Source organism: Mytilus californianus, unplaced genomic scaffold, assembly GCF_021869535.1.
Source record: "Mytilus californianus isolate M0D057914Y unplaced genomic scaffold, xbMytCali1.0.p SCAF_3, whole genome shotgun sequence".
Lineage (NCBI taxonomy): Eukaryota > Metazoa > Mollusca > Bivalvia > Mytilida > Mytilidae > Mytilus > Mytilus californianus.
In genome coordinates, this window is record NW_026262679.1 from 117,037,858 (window position 1) to 117,057,013 (window position 19,156).

Here is a 19,156-nt window from a genome sequence, read left to right on the forward strand (position 1 = left end):
AAGTTTTGAGTCCACAAGCCTGAAGCTCAATTTTTGGAAAATTTCAGTTGGATTCTGTTGGCTTGTAAGGAAGAATTTTACAAGTCTGAAAGCAATTTTGCAAGCAAATGCTGTAGGACTTGTGGTTAAGCTTGAAGAGTGTACATGTACATCTGTACATGACATTGAACGTAGTCTCAAGTCTTAATAACACCTTTTTCACAGTCATGTCAAATCGGACAGTGGCCCAAACTTTTCTGAATGTCAAAAATATCTTAATAATTATGATTATACATGAACTTTTAAAAATACAACAGAACCATCTTTTTGTTTATTTGATATCCTTGCTTGAATTTATCAACTTTTCCTAATCATCATTAGTGGGTGTTGTAATTGTATTCATAATTTCATATCCTCCCATCTTTTTTCAAAATATATATTTTTCAAGTCTTTTTAGCAGTGTTCAGTTCAGTTTTTTTCAATTCATGTTCTGGTCCAAGTTTTGCCACCTAAAGAAAATATTTTTCTATTTGCTATTTTGCCATTTGTCTTTTTTGTCACTTATTTCATTATATTTTTCCTGCCACTTTATTCATTTTAAAAAACTTTGAAAATGTCAGGATACATTTTAAAGTTTTTACTAAGAGTGCAAGCTGAGCACAACAGGCAACACCTTTAGAGTTAGGAAAGCACTATTTCTATTATGGATATAACACAAAATACTTAGTGATTTCTTTTTATATGTTTAAATTAATGTTAAAAAAATTTTAAATATACATTTGTCAATGCAATTGCATGTTGAAATTTAAAATAGATTTGTTATTGACACATCATCACAAGTAACCGTTTGTGCTGGAATAAATGTGACTTTCATTCTTGTCCTGTAAGGTTCTTAAAATATGAAAATAATCAACAACTTAAATGTTTCTTTGGAATTGAAAGTCTTCCATTTTCACATTGATTTTCTTTCATTGTTTTCAATAACTGAAAAGTTGAATTTAAGCACAATATTAATTTTCATATTCTTCATTGATCAGTAATTGATCTGCTTTCATTGTTCATGTATAATGGATATTGCTTCATACATGTACATCTTAGATTCATTAAGTAACTTTTCAAAATTACATGTGTATTTTTTGCAGATCATTGAAAAAAAAAAGAAAAAGTGTCACTAAAAATCATAAGAGAAAGGTTAACAGATTCCACAACCAAATCTTGTGCAATGCAAAATTTCTCCACTCTTTCATTATTACACTCAATGTAGTGGTAGGGGCCTCGGTGACTGAGTGGTCTTAGTAGTTCATCTACTGTATCACTAGCCTGTCAACACTGAGGTTGTGAGTTTGAAACTGGCAAGTGACAGGTGTGTTTGACTCCCATCTTTATTGTCTAGATTGTCAGTTTTCCAGCTGATGGTGGATGGTTCTCTCAGGACACTCCACCTTCCTCAACATAAAAAAAAAAATGACGGCTTCGATATACATGTACATGCGTAACGTAGCCAAAAGTGCTGAAAGTGGTGTTTATCAACATCAATCAATGAAATGGTAGAATCTAGAAATATATACATGTTAATTCCATATTGATAGAACTTTACTGTAGTAGGTTTTCCTATATGAATTGGATTTTGAATAAAACAGCATATTCACCTGCAGAAAAAGTATATTCACCATGTAAAACGTCGCATGCTTTTTGTCTCGCCTTGATGGAGTCAAAATGTGAGACATAGGTATGCTGTTTCCGGCGGCGGCAGCGGCGTCAACAATGTATTAGTTTGTGATTAGGTCTAGTTCATGGTGAACCACTAGTGGTAGGTCAATGATATTTGGTATGCAGTTGTATTAGCATTGGCACATCTCATTACCATGGAGATTATTTGGCCCCACCCCCTAAGTCAAGGTCTATTGACTTTGAAACTTTGCTTAGTTTACATGTATTAGTTTGTGATCAGGTCAGTTTATGGGGAACCACTAGTAGTAGGTCAATGATATTTGGTATGCAGTTGTATAAGCATTGGCATATCTCATTTCCATGGAGATTATTTTTCCTCGCCCCCTCAGTCATGGTCTATTGACTTTAAAACTTTTGCTTAGTTTACATGTATTAGTTTGTGATTAGGTCAGTTTAAGGGGAACCGTTGGTGGTAGGTCAATGATAATTGGTATGCAGTTGAAGAAGCATTAGCACATCTTATTTCCATGGAGAATATTTGGTACTTACTTCTTAGTCATGGTCTATTGACTGAAACTTTTACTTAGTTTACATGTATTAGTTTGTGATTAGGTCAGTTTAAGGGGAACCGTTGGTGGTAGGTCAATGATAATTGGTATGCAGTTGAAGAAGCATTAGCACATCTTATTTCCATGGAGAATATTTGGTACTTACTTCTTAGTCATGGTCTATTGACTGAAACTTTTACTTAGTTTACATGTATTAGTTTGTGATTAGGTCAGTTTAAGATGAACCACTAATGTTAAGTCAATGATATTCGGTATGCAAATGTATTGGCATTTGCACGTTTCATTTCCATGGAGATTATATAACCCCACCCTCTAATTATGGTTCATTGACTTTGAAACTTTTACATAGTTTACAAGTTAATGTTTGTGTTTAGGTTTGTTTAAAGGGAACGACTTATGAAAAGTCAATGGTATTTGGTTTGCAGTTGTACATGTATTAGCATTGGCACATCTCATTTCCATGGAGACTGTTTAGCCCTGTACATTCAGTCATGGTTCATTGACTTTGAATATTTGCATAACTTACATGTTAAAGTATTGTAATTTTAATTTCAACATTTGCATTATCAAAATAACAAATAGGCTAGACATATCTCTGTGTTAACAGTTTATTCTTGTATAATTATCAAGATTCAAGATAAAATTGATTGATGTACAATTGGTTTTGGTAAATAATTGTCATTACATACATTTTCTCTCTCGAAAGACAATAAAAGGATTATTGTCTTTTGATTCGGTAAATATGTGGTTTAATTTTACTTTTGAAAAACTGATATTCGAAAGTCATATATATACCACACATTTACCTTATCAAAATACAGTAATTGTATAATATTTAGTTATTTTAAATATTTCTGATATAAGCTACTTTTATACAAATGTAAGTAGTCAGTAACTCATAATAAGAAAATTGAACTTATTTATTATTATATAACCCAAAGCAGATTACATACATGTATGCCTGAGGCTGTCATATACATGTAAATTATAATTATGAATGATTTTACAGATTTATAAAATAACTTATAGAAGAAACATTTCTATGATTATTTTTTAGGTTACCTCTCATCTGTATACGCCATTCAATTTTAATTAATTCTTAATCATATACATGATATATGTCAATTGTCATTAAATGATATAAAAATTTGCAAAATCTTGCATGTAATCCATGCTTCTTTTCTGATTCAAAATAATTGTAAGTAATCTCTCTCATAAAATTACCTATATAGATATGTGTCATTTAACATAACTATATAATTATTTGTTGAAGGAATGCCCTTGCTTTAGGCCACACAGACCACTAGGCCAGTTACTTAAACTATCCCTTTACCAAACTTTAACTGTAAACCATTCTTAACTTAATACCAAACTAACCCCTAAACAAGAGTGTCAGCTGGCTGACTTAACTTATTACCAAACTAACCCCTAAACAAGAGTATCAGGTGGCTGACACTGATCAATAGCTTATCCAAGAAAATTATTTCAACATTTAAGAAAACAGTCAAGTCTCTAGCATACCCATGTCAATTTCTTTTTTTTTTATTTTCCTCCTCACCTTTTCACTTTATAGGCTGTGCTATCTAGTCTATAAGGCGTAATTCTGCCATTGTTTTTTCCCATATTAGTCTGTTAAGTTGGCATCTTTCAAAAAATTGTACAGAATTCATCTTTGGCTCAAATAAATAAATACTTGGCATGTACAAAGTTCAATCCTGTCTGGTACTACAGCGAAAATTTTACATAACATTTCATTGCATATACAGTTTAGATAATAACCATCAACAGAAGTAGACCAACAAATTTTCACCCCTTTTTTTCCTGTTTACTACATGTAGCTTAAGTAACCATGTCACAAAAATAAAAATTTATAGAAACACCAAATAAAAAAAGAATGGTGCTTTAAAACATCCAAGATATATGTTTATGACTCAGATTTTTTTTTCTGCAATGAAATTCAGGGTTAATTTCCTACGGCTGTCAAATTCAAGGGAATATTTATTTTTACGCTTTTTCGTATGAAACCCAATGTGATGTACCATGTTTTAGGGGTATTACACCATAACATTTGGATAATGGAAAATCCATTAAAACATTTGTTTATATCAAAAGGGACATAATTCCAACAGTCTTGTCTGAAGATAAAGCATTGTACTGGTTATAAAAAGGGGGCAGGGTGCTATAAAATACATGTACATGTAAAAGGGCATGGCTACTTAAATATCTACAAAATATGGCAATGCATCTAGAAAATGCCAAATCTTCCTCATGGAAATTTTCCATGTGTCTGAGAAGTAATTAATTTTCAGGGGAGCTTTGCATGAAAACTGACTGATTAAAAGAAAATGAATGAACATCTTCAGCAAGAACAAGGTACATGTATCTAAGTACACCTGATTTTAAACCAATTGTGTATGAACAATATATGTTGAAATTATTTCTAAAAGAGATGAAATAAACTTAATGCAAGTTTGTATTTTCTTTCAGGACATCTGCAATTTAGCCATACTGGACAGAGGTCAATTTATCAATCCCAGGATGCCTTCAGGGCAGCCTATGCAGCACCCTATGGACCGTCCAGATCATGGAATGGCGTAAGTTGATATTTGAAACTTCTATTCATAATTGGTAGTTCTTTTTTTCATGGCAGTTGTTAAGTATTTGTATTTTATAATAATGTAATAGTTAAAATTGACATAACGATAATCAGATAAATATATAGTTATACAAAAATGTGTGGTCCTGATGCATTGGGCCTTATTCTAGTAAAGGCAATAGTAAATCTTTAAGAATGGGGACCTAAATACATGAAATAAATGCATGGTGGTACATTTTTTGTACCAATATATATGCATAATATTCTTTCTGAGAAGTTTGTTGCCTTTGGACATAGAAATTGCTTTAAATGATATCGAATCGATTGATTCAGGCATTATTTAAAAGTGATCATTCCTCACTTTTAAATAATGCCTGAATCAATGGATTAGATATTTGATATACATTTATAGTCATATCAAAAGAAGTTATAGTTTGAGTTTGAGAATCCTTCAATTCCTTTTAAGTGATTCCTGCAGAAGTTCTTTTGACCATTGGACACAGAAAATTGAAAAAAAAAACAGTTACCCACACTTATTATTTTATGCCTGAGTATATATATATACATGTATATACCTTCCAAATACCATTTCGATTCCTAACATCACTGAAGAGACATTTATTGTCGAAATCCGGATATGATGTACAAATTTTTGCACCTTTGGTTTGCGGTATACCATCTTTTCCGCAAGTTTATTGTTTTCTGTTTGATATTAAATTAATATTTAAGATCCATTTTGTTACATCTGGTGATAATTTTATTTGGCGAATCGCCAATGGCAGTCAGCAGGGTTTAAGAACATCCGTTGTTCGACCTGCTAGTCAAATGGGTTTTGTTAAAATATACTTTGTCACTTTTTTGGTCTTTTGGAAAATGTTGTTAGTGCTGTATTTAGACCCCTTTACCAAGAAATTTGTTTTGCATGCACATGTATGAAAATTGCAGGTTTGAACGTTGTTTTCAATTAAGACTTGTTTATATATATATATATGTATACATATTGAAAATTCAAATGAACAATCCCCAATAAAATTAACTTGTTAGGGGACGATCATTTGATTTTCTAGGGAGCCAGGAGGATTTTGAAAATAAATATCCTGGTCTGGTAAGGGCTGAAAATAAATAACCTTGCATAACACAGGATGAAAATACTTATTCTGCAACACAAAATGCAGGAAACAATTGTGTACATAAAGTAAAAATAGATTTTCTTCAGGCAACGCCGCAGGAAAAGAAAACAAGCATTGCAAAGACGAAAATGAATATGTAAACAATAGAAATATAAAATGTATCTTTCAGCAATGTTCTTTATGAGCTGCTTCAAGCTGAGTATTGTCATTTTTATGCCCCCTCCGTAGCGGTGGAGGCATTAAGTTTTACCTTGTCCGTCTGTACGTACATACGTTCGTCCGTCCGTACGTCCCATAATTGGTTTCTGTTCTCTTACTTGAGTTTGCCTCATCCAAATGTTATGAAACTTATACACAATGCTTATTACCACAAAACACAAACCAAGTGTGAATTTTGGTGGCGTCACTTTAACCGTTCCAGAGTTATGCCCCTTAATAAATGGAAAAATTGCAAAATTTTTAGTTTCCGTTCTCTAACTTAAGTTTGCCTCAATCAAATGTTATGAAACTTATACACAATGTTTATTACCACAAAACACAGATCAAGTTTGAATTTTGGTGGCGTCACTCTAACCTTTCTAGAGTTATACCCCTTAATAAATGGAAAAATTGCAAAATTTTTAGTTTCCGTTCATTAACTTAAGTTTTTCTCATCAAAATGTTATGAAACTTATACACAATGTTTATTACCACAAAACACAGATCAAGTTTGAATTTTGGTGGCGTCTCTCTAACCGTTCTAGAGTTATGCCCCTTTATAAATGGAAAAATTGCAAAATTTTTATTTCATTCTTTTGGGGTCGTATATTGGTATGACGTTGGCGTCGTCGTCGTCCAAAGACACATTGGTTTTCGCACTCTAACTTTAGTTTAAGTGAATGGAACTTTATGAAATTTTACCATAAGGTTCAATACCACAAAAGGAAGGTGGGGATTGTTTTTGGGGTTATGGTACCAACTGTTAAGGAATTAGGGGCCAAAAATAAGCATTTTTATACGACCGCAAAAAAATTTTGAGGTCGTATATTGGTATGACGTTGGCGTCGTCGTCGTCTGGCGTCGTCGTCTGAATACACAATGGTTTTCGCACTCTAACTTTAGTTTAAGTGAATGGATCTCTATGAAATTTTACCATAAGGTTCAATACCACAATAGGAAGGTGGGGATTGATTTTGGGGGTTATGGTACCAACAGTTAAGGAATTAGGGGCCAAAAAGGGGCCGAAAATAAGAATTTTTGTAACTTCCAGACATAACTTGTGTGTTAGCATATGGATCTCTTTGACATTGTACCACAAGATTCCATATCACAAAGGGTCAATGCTGGGATTGGTTTTGGGGTTAATTGCCTCAAAATTTTAGGAATAAGGGGCCAAAAGGGGGCAAAAAACAAGCATTTTTCTAGTTTCATGACAATAACTTGTGTGTAAGTGTATGGATCTTTCTGAAATTTTACTACAAGGTTCCATTTCACAAAGGGAAAGCTGGAATTGAGTGTTGTGGTAATTGCCCAAAACGTTTAGTAATAAGGGGCCTAAAAAGGGGTTTAAAATAAGCATTTTTTAGTTTCTAGACAATAACTTGTGTTCAAGTGTATGGATCTCTCTAAAATTGTATTACAAGGTACCATACCACAAAGGCAAGGCTGTTATTGAGCTTGGTTTGGGGGGAAAGGGGGGTGGGGGTGATGAATCATAAGGGGGGCGGGGGTAAAAAAAGGGGTAATTTTTTTTTTTTCCTTTTATTTTTGTTTAAAATTTACATTTTAAGTTAGTAATTTTTTATCACGAAGAGAAAGTAGGAATTGAGTTTTGGGGTTAATTGCTCAAACATTTATGAATAAGGGGCCAAATATTGGTCAAAAATAAGGATTTTTTTAGTTTGCAACAAAAACTTGTGTTCAAGTGTATGGATCTCTGTGAAATTGTATTGCAATGTACCATACCACAAATTGAAGGTTGTGATTGAGGTGGGGGATGATGAATCAAAAGGGGGTTGAAAAAATGTGTGGGAGGTAGGATTTTTTTTTTCCTTTTTTTTTCTTTAAAATTTTCCATTTAAAGATGGTTGTTTCAGATTTATATATGAAAGAAAATAATAATGATACCGTTATATATCATGAGGAATTGAAATTTAAAATTATGTATATTGGAAATTTAGGTTACATTGGAAAGTAATAATTGGCTTTGGGGGGGGGGGGGGGGGGGGGGGGGGGGGGGGGGGGGGGGGGGGGGGGGGGTGGTGGTGGTTATGGCTCTAATGTTTAAGGAATAAGGGGGAAAAAGGTTAAAAAACAAGGGTTTCCATTTTAATAGACAAATAATTGAGTAAAGAACATTATTTAAAAGCAGTGTAAGGTTGGTAATTCAAACTCATTTAAATATCTCATCTACACTGCTTTTAAATTATGTAAATTGGAAATTTGCCAATAACTTTATTGTTAATAAATGCATTGGAAATTTGCCAACAATTTTAGTGTAATAAACTTCATTGGAAATTTGCCAATATAAAATTTTGCTGATGAAGGTTTTTTGTTTACCTTTAGCCTTGACTATGAAGTCATTTTCTATTTTTATAGCCTTATGATGTAGTTGAATTATTTAATACTTTTATGATGTGTTTAAATGGGGTTTTATCATGTTTATGGTTGCAAATTTATTGTTTTAGTATAATAAACTCCATTTAAAATTTGCCAATAAAAAAAATTTTGTTTATTTTTAGCTATGATTATGATGTCATTTTCTATTTTACTTTTATGGTTGCAAAGAAATTTTTATTTTTAGATATTACTGTTAAATGATGCTGATTAAGGTTTTTGCTATGTTTAGCCATGACTATGATGTCATTTTCTATTTTAATATCTGTTATGATGTATTTAAATGGGCTTTTATGGTTACAAAGGAATTTTATTTTTAGATATTACTATAAAATGTTGCTGATGCTGATTAAGGATTTTGTTTATTTTTAGCCATGACTATGATGTCATTTTCTATTTTAATACCTTTATGATGTAATTTCCATTTTTAGATATTACTGTTAAATGATGCTGATTAAGGGTTTTTTGCTATGTTTAGCCATGACTATGATGTCATTTTCTATTTTAATATCTTTATGATGTATTTAAATGGGCTTTTATGGTAACAAAGGAATTTTATTTTTAGATATTACTTTGAATGTTGCTGATTAAGGATTTTTGTTTATTTTTAGCCATGACTATGATGTCACTTTCTATTTTAATACCTTTATGATGTATTTAAATGGGCTCCCATGTATTTAGATTTTTGATTATTTATACATGTTACCAAATTGGTCCACATTGAACAAAAACAGTCCAAATTTCAACTTTATTACATTAAATCAAACATTGAATTCTACATATTCTTTGATATATTGAAATTAACAAACAATTTAGTTTATGGATATTCCACCATAATAGGTAAATTAAATTTTTTCCAGTTCTTACACCACATTCATCCTGTGTCAGAAACCTATGCTGTGTCAAATATTTAATGACAATCCAAAGTCATAGCTGTATCAAGCTTGAATTTTGTGTCCATACTTGCCCCAACTGTTCAGGGTTCGACCTCTGCGGTCGTATCAAGCTGCGCCCCAGCGAAGCATTTTATTGTAACTTCCAGACATAACTTTTGTGTTAGTGTATGGATCTCTCTGACATTGTACCACAAGGTTCCATATCACAAAAGGAATGCTGGGATTGATTTTGGGGGTAATTGCCTCCAAATTTTAGGAATTAGGGGCCAAAAAGGGGCAAAAAAAACAAGCATTTTTCTAGTTTCATGACAATAACTTGTGTGTAAGTGTATGGATCTCTCTGACATTGTACCACAAGGTTCCATATCACAAAGGGAATGCTGGGATTGATTTTGGGGGTAATTGCCTCCAAATTTTAGGAATTAGGGGCCACAAAGGGGCAAAAAACAAGCAGTTTTCTAGTTTCATGACAATAACTTGTGTGTAAGTGTATGGATCTTTTTGAAATTGTACTACAAGGTTCCATATCACAAAGGGAAAGCTGGAATTGAGTTTGGGGGTAACTGCCCAAAACGTTTAGGAATAAGGGGTCAAAAATAAGCATTTTTCTAGTTTCCAGACAATAACTTGTGTTCAAGTGAATAGATCTCTCTGAAATTGTACTGCAAGGTACCATACCACAAAGGGAAGGCTGGGATTGATTTTAGGGGTAATTGCCCAAAATGTTTAGGAATTAGGGGCCATAAAGGGGTAAAAAAACAAGCATTTTTCAGTTTCAGGACAATAACTTGTCAATGTGTGTAAGTGTATGGATCTTTATGAAATTGTACTACAAGGTTTCATATCACAAAGGGAAAGCTGGGTTTGAGTTTGGGGGTAATTGCCCTAAACGTTTAGGAATTTGGGGCCAAAAAGGGGCCAAAAAACAAGCATTTTTCTAGTTTCCAGACAATAACTTGTGGTCAAGTGTATGGATCTCTCTGAAATTGTACTGTAAGGTACCATACCACAAAGGGAAGGCTGGGATTGAGTTTGGGGGTGATGAATCATAAGGGGGTTCAAAAAATTTGGGGGGGGGATTTTTTTTTCCTTTTTTCTTTAAAATTTTCCATTTAAAATTGGTTATTTCTGATTTATATATAAAAGCAAATAATAATGATATGGTTTGAATAGGTAAATTAAAAAATTTTAAGTTCTTAGACCACATTCCTTCTGTGTCAGAAACTTATGCTGTGTCAAATATTTAATTACAATCCAAATTCAGTACTGTATCAAGCTTGAATGTTGTGTCCATACTTGCCCCAACTGTTCAGGGTTCGACCTCTGCGGTCGTATCAAGCTGCACCACAGCGGAGCATTTTATTAAAATTGGAGTTATCTTCCTTTGTCCATGATTATAGTTGAATCAACTACAATCAATGCTTTATACAATGCAATGTTTAATTTTGACTTCCACTGATAAAACACAGATCCAAGTTGAATTTGGGTAGTGTCACTTTAACCATTATTGAGTTATGCCCCTTTATAATTCGAAAGGTTGCAAAATTTTTAGTTTCCATTCTGTAACTTAAGTTTGCCCCAACCAAATGTTATGAAACTTATACACAATGCTTATTACTACATAATACAGATTAAGTACAAAATTTGGTGACGACACTTTTACCATTCTTGAGTTATGTCCATTTATAAACATAAAAATTGCTGAATTTTTCGTTTCCGTTCTCTAACTTTAGTTTGTCTCAATCAAATGTTATAAAACTTATACGCAACCGTTCTAGAGTTATGCGTGTTTACAAATAGAAAAATTGTTGAATTTTTAGTTTCTGTTCTCTACTTAAGTTAGCCTCAACCAAATGTTATGAGACTTACACACAATGCTTATTACCACAAAATTTTTGGGTAGTGTCACTTTTACCGTTCTTCAGTTATGTCCCTTTATAACTATATGATATGCAAGAGGGGGCATCATCTGTGTCCACATGTGGACACTATCCACATTTATTTATTTATACCTTTTTTTCCTTTGAGTAATTAAAATTTTAATGTCACTGTTAGAACCTAATCATGTTTGCTAATTGGTGTGTAAACAAATTGCCACAGTGTTTTAAAGTTTCAGTATTTTGACCATGAGCATCAATGAAGGGGACATGTTTTTGTCCTCAATGTAAATGCACACCTGATGCAGTGGAATTAGTTCAGTTAATGTCAATGCAGAGATCTGTATATTGTGCAAAATTTAGTTGACTGAATGAATTTGCCAAGTTTTCAAATTTTATAAGTACACATTGAAAAATAAACAAAACCAGAGGATCTTGAAAGGTATCAAAACAGAAAGAAGAACAGATCACTTTCAGATCCTTATAAACTGAGCGTAAATTTCAATTAGATTGACATACATTTGTACATGTAAGTTTAAACGTATTCGAATGACTGAACGACTACATGTATGCATAGCAACTTTTGAAATTTCTTTTTCCCTTTCCCCCATATAACTTTTTAAATGAACTTGTTATTTCTTTGAACTTAACATTGAGATACAGTCTAAGATTAAAACTTTTAGACAGAAGTGTCTTCCTGTTTAAGAGATGACATCTGTAGCAAAATTGTAATTTTTTTTTCATTTTGTCCGTATTTTACTGATATTAAAATGTACTTTTTGACAGTTACATGTAACATTTAGATATAGTCTTGGGGTAAAGTATTTTAGATTACATTATCAAACCTGAGCAGAAGCTTGGACAGAAGCTTACAATGTATGAAAAATCAGGAATAAGAAATACTACCTTCAGTGAGCAATACCACATACAGTAATCTATAGTTGTCTATATCCTGGTCCATTGGTCCCTGGTATGGAGTTGTTATTACGTGCATCTAGCACAAATACAAAATTTCATTCCTAGTATTTATGATGAGTTTTTTTTTTGCAATCATGCCATATCTTATTTTTAAAAATTTTTTTTTATTTGCCTTATATTATGGCTAATAATCATTTTACTGATGTTATAAGTATGTTATTTCATGACGTGATTAAGGATTTAATTTTGTACTTGTTCAAACAGGGACAGATGCTAGCACCCATTCATATTGCATAGTAAATAAATAAATACAAACATTTGACTTGTTAAAAAAGTGGGGGTATACTGTTTTACCTCTGTCTGTCCGTCAGTCCGTCCATCCGTCCCATGAATATTTTTCGTCCCATCTTTCTCAGGAACTACATTACAAGGATTTCTGAAATTTAGTTTCAGGGTTTATATGAGTCAGCTATACTGTGTGATGTGTTTTCAGATTCATCCTCGCATCTTTCTCAGGAACTACATTACAAGAATTTCTGAAATTTGGTTTCAGGGTTTATATGAGTCAGCTATACCTTGTGATGCGTTTTCAGATTCATCACTCAACAACTTTCTGTTTACTGAACACTTACATATTTTTACACTATTAAAATTATCCATATTTATGCGGGGATATCATTAGTGAGCAGTTGCTCGCAGTTTCACACATTTTTTGTTGAGCCTGCGACTTTTGTCGCAAAAGCAAGACATAGCGATCCTACATTTGGTCATCTTCGTAGTCAGCGGCGGCGTCCACAAATATTCACTCTGTGGTTAAAGTTTTTGAAATTTTAACAACTTTCTTAAACTATCCAGGATTTCTACCACACTTGGACAGAAGCCTGTTTATGATCATAAGATAGTATCCAGAAGTAAATTTAAAAAAAAAAAATCCTATTTATCTCTATTTTACTTATAAATGGACTTAGTTTTCCTGCCAGTTAACATTACATTCACTCTGTGTTAAAGTTTTAAAAATTTTGATAACTTTCTTAACTATCCTGGATTTGAACCTAACTTGGACAGAAGCTTGTTTATGATCAAAAGCTAGTAACTAGAAGGAAATTTTGTAAAAATATATTTTCTGTTTTTCCGTATATTACTTATAAATGGACTTAGTTTTTCTTCCAGTTAACATTACATTCACTCTGTGGTTAAAGTTTTAAAAGTTTTAATAACTTTCTTAAACTATCCTGGATTTGTACCAAACTTGGACATAAGCTTGTTTATGATCAAAAGCTAGTATCTTGGAGGAAATTTTATAAACATTTATTTCCTGTTTTTCAGTATATAACTTATAAATGGACTTAACATTACATACAGTCTGTAGTTAAAGTTTTTTAAACATTTATTAGATTCATAACCATTCTGGATTTTTACCAAACTTGGACAGAAGCTTCTTACAATCAAAAGATAGTATCTATAGGAAAATTTTTAATAATTTTTTCTCCGTTTTTGTTGAGCCTGTGACTAGCAGCAAAAGTAGGTGAGACACTGGGTTCCACGGAACCCTTACGAATTTTTATTCTTTGAATGTTAAGTTTACATTTTCAAAATCAATTGTCAATAGCCTTTTTCTGAATTTGATCAATATAGTCTCCTGTCCAATGTTATTCTTATACAATAAGATGAAAACTAGAAGTCACAGAAACATTGACTTGCTGGCAACTGTTTTTACAGCACTCTTGAGCTTTGATTATTTATATCTAATTCTAGCCTATTTTGTCAGCTTTTTATTAGATGATCACATTCGAATTGTACATCAGAACTCAGATTCTTCACCAAGACAGTCTCATGACTCACTATAATCTTTGCAATTTTCAACCTACTGATAAGAAAATTGTCTGATTTTGTTAAAATGTTTGTTGTTTAAATGGATGACGACTTAGAGTTATCTCCCATTGTACAGTTTTTCCAACATTAGAAAATAATAGTACAATTCAGAAATTAATGCAATGTTTTCACTTATGTATATATAAAAATAAGAAGATGTGGTATGATTGCCAATGAGACAACTCTCTACAAGAGACCAAATGACATAGAAATTAACAACTATAGATCACTGTACGGCCTTCAACAATGAGCAAAACCCATACCACATAGTCAGCTATAAAAGGCCCAGAAATGACAAATGTAAAACAATTCAAATGAGAAAACTAATGGCCTGATTTATGAATAGAACAACGAACGAAAAACAAATATGATATACAGCAACAAAAGACAACGACTGAATAAAAGGACCCTGACTTGGGACAGACACAATCCTGCACATATAGAATGTGGCGGGGTTAAACATTGTGGGCGCCCAAACCTCACTTAACCTGGGACAGTTGTGTAACAGCATAACATATGAACAAACTATAAAAATCAGCTTAAAAGAGCTTAACTTATCAAATCGATAAATAGCAGAACACATGTATGCATATAAAGAGGTTCAGTATTCAGATAAGTATTATTACTGAGACTGCTAGTGGAATCTATTGACGTGAGCTCCCTTTCGTTTTTTATAAATTTTAGATTTAAAGTTTCTAAGTTATGGGGTTTTATTTATGAAAAAAGGGGGGATTTTCCAGTTTTCAGACAATAACTCTAAGATTCTTTCAGCAGTTTTTATGAAACTTTGGTGAATTGTTTATATCTATTGACGTAAGCTCCCTTTTGATTTTTATAAATTTAAGATTTTAAATTTCGGATTTTATTCATAAAAAAGGGGGGATTTTCCAGTTTCAGACAATGCTTTGAGCAGTTATCATAAAACTTTGGTGACTGGTTTATAACTATTAGGATAACCTCCCTTTAGTTTTTCATGATTTTCTGATATGACATTGAGAAGTTATTGAACTTTATTCTTTGAAAAAGTGAAGGGCGTATCATGCGCTCATGGCGCAGCTGTTTATTTCCAATTTAAGGTAGTAACACCAAGGGCAAAATCCATTTTTCAAATTTAAGGCGAGGCATGATGGATACAGCCTCTATGCCCATACTAAACACATTGACATATTCACAAAATATTTGAATGGCAAATATGCAAATATGTACAAATGTAATTATAGTAATAAGTTGTTGTCCTATATTTGAACATGGTCAAGAATAAAAGGAATGTATTAACTATTATTGTGATCCTATAACCTTTTAATAATTTCTTTTTAAGCCTTACAATTGCTATTTCCTTAACAGACATCTTCCTTGTTTTATAAAGTTCCCTTTTATTTTAGTTTGAAATTTAACATTCAGAGTTTCCAATATAGCATTTAGGTGTAGGACTAATAAAAAAAGATTCAAAAGTGACTGCTGGACTATTTAAATCATGTTGCATCAAGTGCAAGTTTCCTATCATAGTTCCCATTGTACATTTTTATACGCTCGTTTACGGGACGTATTATGGTATACCGTTGTCCGTCCGTCGTCAACATGTCGGACATTAACTCAAAAACGCTTTAACCAATTTGCATAAAACTTTGGCGAATTATTTATATCTACTGACGTGAGCTCATTTTCGTTTGTTATAAATTTTAGATTTTACGTGTCCGAGTTATGGGGTTTTATTCATTAAAGAAAGGGGGATTTTCCAGCTTTCGGACAATTACTCAAGAATGCTTTCACCAACTTGCAAGAAATTGTGGTGAATTGTTTATATCTATTGACATGAGCTCCCTTTTGATTTTTATTTATTTTAGATTTTACGTTTCCGAGTTACAGGGTTTTATTTATAAAAAAAAGGAGGATTTTCCAGTTTTCGGACAATAACTCAAAAATGCTGTCAGCAGTTCTCATGAAACTTTGGTGAATTGTTTATACTCCTTTTACATTTTCATAAATTTCTAATATGACATTGAGAATTAATTGAACTTTAATTGTTTATAGTCTGACAACAGATTTACTAAGTATTGCGCAACAGCACAGTGTATTGCACAACAGCAAGACGTCTTTAATTGAATATAAATTCAATTCATATAACCAATTTCAAGTTCTTTGACTACATTTATTCAGATACCTATAATATGCCAAATATTTAATACAATCCAAATTCAGACCTATGTCAAGCTTGAATATTGTGTCCATTTTTGCCCCAACTGTTCAGGGTTGGACCTCTGCGGGCGTATCCAGCTGCGCTCAGCGAAGCAGTTTATTCACTTATTTTATGGTTTTCCAGATTATGGTCACAGTGGTTTATTTTAATTCCTGTTGAATTTCTACCTTTAGGAAATAAATTTTTGCCAGGTCATAACATTTCTTGTTATTTAAAAGATTTTATTCACACACTGAAAGTATTCATTTGAATGACCATGTCACAGTATGTGTCCTGAATAGAAGAACCTCCTTGGAAGTTTCTTTGAATACTGATTTAAACAACTGATAAGAGTACTTTTTTTTAACTTAGAAAACTGTCTGTAAATGAACCATGCCTTACATCAAAGGGAGTATATGATGGAATACAGTTCTTAAGAGAACAATATACCTGTGGCCTTGTGTAATAAATAGCTGAAGAACATACAAGCTGAAAATAAAATTTTATAAACTATTCCTTTATACTTGTCAGGATATATATATATATATACATAGAATTGAAGGACAAGGTTTATTCAGGGCCATTACACAGATAAAGACCAAATGTTTTCAGATTTCAATTCATAATCCAAGGCCACTTCCACTGAAAGTTAGCCAGAACTTGTAAAACCGGAAATATTTCAATCAAATTGTACACAAGTGTCATTAATTACTTTAAATTATCATGACTTTATTCCCCCTTTTTGTACCTAAAACTCGGGACCCCTTCTGGTCCCTATTTTAGTCTAGAAATCCCAGGAATCCCTTTTCATACAAAAACAGGAAGTTTTTATGGTCTTGATCTCTGTACAGGAATTTCCAATTTTGGTTTTGAATAAAATCATGTTCTTGTGTATTGTATTATTATAATGTCATAATTACCTTATGTTTTTACCATAAAATCTTAATTTATTTCCAATAGAAGGATCTTCCAAAAATTCCTGAATTATGAACACACAAGAAGTGTTAATTTGTAGTATTATTTAATGATCATTTAACATTATAAATGAAGTACATTGTCTACCTGATAAAAACAGGGAAATCATCCTAAAATATTCCCATGTTAAAATTATTCATCAAATGATAACAAACTATAATATTGTCCCCATCATGTGCCTCTAAGGAAATGTAAGATGATTTAGGTCCTGAGCTAGATAAAGTAGGACAATTTCCTATGGACACCCCCTAACAACACTTATTGTTTTATAGTGGGGCACCTGGTGTCCTGATTAAATTATACTACACATGTGAGAGGAAGATACTACAGATAATTGATATTTACGTGGGAAAGTGGTTTTTTTGACGATGTACATACAATGAATTGTTTAAACTATGATCCTTTTTATTTGTCACCATTTTCTATGTTATATAGGAGACATACTCCATACATGGGACAGCCAGACTATAGGATTCATGAGCTGAATAAAAGACTACAACAACGAAGTGAGGTAAGCTGTATTTATTTCTAGTATCATGATCAGTAACTTTAAGGGAAAGGGCCCATTCAGTAGCAGAGTAAAATGAACTGGGTTTCCCATGGTAGAGAAAGTGATCCTTTGTTTTAATTGCATGCAAGTGATAAGTATTTGGAAATTTAAACCAAATTTTGGCACCCTGTCTTTTTTTTAAACATTGGTCTGCCACTCTTCCCATGCATTCTATGAAGATATGATTTAAGTGTTACGTGTTAATGTAAAGAAGCCTATTTTATGTTTGTTAAACCATGAAAAAATTCATTCGAAGGAAAAGTCTTATTGATAAAAATACATACCCAGCAAAGTATGCCTGTAATGTTATTTACTGAGAACTTTCAGTTACAAAATGTTAATATTGATAATAATTATCTTATTTGAATTTAGAATTTAAGCCAAGAAAAAGTATACACCAAGGATGGTGGTCTACAACTGTAATATATATTGAGCATTGTAATTGTAATTTTATAATGGACCATTAATTTACTACCAGGTAAAAGAATTGTACTTTGTTTTAATCTTTAATGGACTATTTACTGCCAGAAAAGGTCCTGTTTGTTATAATTGACTATTTACCTCAAAATAAGATCTGTTGGTTATACTGGACTTTTACTGGTATAATTTGAGTTACTGTCAGTTATGATAGACTATTTACTGCTATAGAAGGTCCTATCAAATATAATAGATGTTTTACTGTAAAATAACTTCCTGTCAGCTGCTGTAGTGGACTATTTATAGGTAAACAAGGTCCTGTCAGTTATAATGGACTATTTACTTGTGAATGAGGTCCTGTCAGTTATAAAGGACTATTTACTTGTTATAGAGGTCCTGTCAGTTATAATGGACTATTTACTTGTTAATGAGGTCCTGTCAGTTATAATGGACTATTTACTTGTTAATGAGGTCTGGTTAGTTATGGTGGTCTTTTAACCACAAAATGATATCCTGTTAATTATACTGTGCACTATATTTCATGTTAGTTAATATAATGGATTTTTTGCTGAGAGATAAGGTCCTGTTAATTACAACATGTATAGTGGATAATATTTCATGTTAGTTAAAATGGATATTTTTTTGCTGCAAGATAAGGTCCTGTTAGTTATTTTGGACTATATTTCATATAGTTATAATGGATTGTTTACTCCAAGATAATTATAAGGTCTTGTTATTGTGGATTATTTACTGGTAGATATGATTCCGTGAGTTAGAATGGACTATCACTGCCAAATTAGGTCATGTCAGTCATTATGGACTCTTAAATAGCTTTGTAGTGACTATTTATTTTGCTTTCTGTATTTTTGACTAAATGTAGTTATAGGAGTTTGATTTTATATGATAAATGATTATGATATTTCATTTGTTTTTAA

At 32.2% G+C, this 19,156-nt stretch overlaps 2 protein-coding genes across 5 annotated transcripts in view; one reads left to right on the forward strand and one right to left on the reverse strand.

Moving 5' to 3' along the window:
- Positions 1–19,156, reverse strand: part of LOC127735930 (uncharacterized) — a 502,702-nt gene that overhangs the window by 22,965 nt on the left and 460,581 nt on the right. The window lies entirely within an intron of this gene.
- LOC127735929 (LIM domain-binding protein 2-like) overlaps positions 1–19,156 on the forward strand; it is a 43,099-nt gene that overhangs the window by 3,829 nt on the left and 20,114 nt on the right. Inside the window, exons 2-3 of the mRNA XM_052246374.1 lie at positions 4,707–4,813; positions 17,690–17,765. Coding sequence (XP_052102334.1) covers positions 4,758–4,813; positions 17,690–17,765 — 132 coding nt within the window. The 5' untranslated portion in view covers positions 4,707–4,757. The remainder of the gene's footprint in view (positions 1–4,706; positions 4,814–17,689; positions 17,766–19,156) is intronic.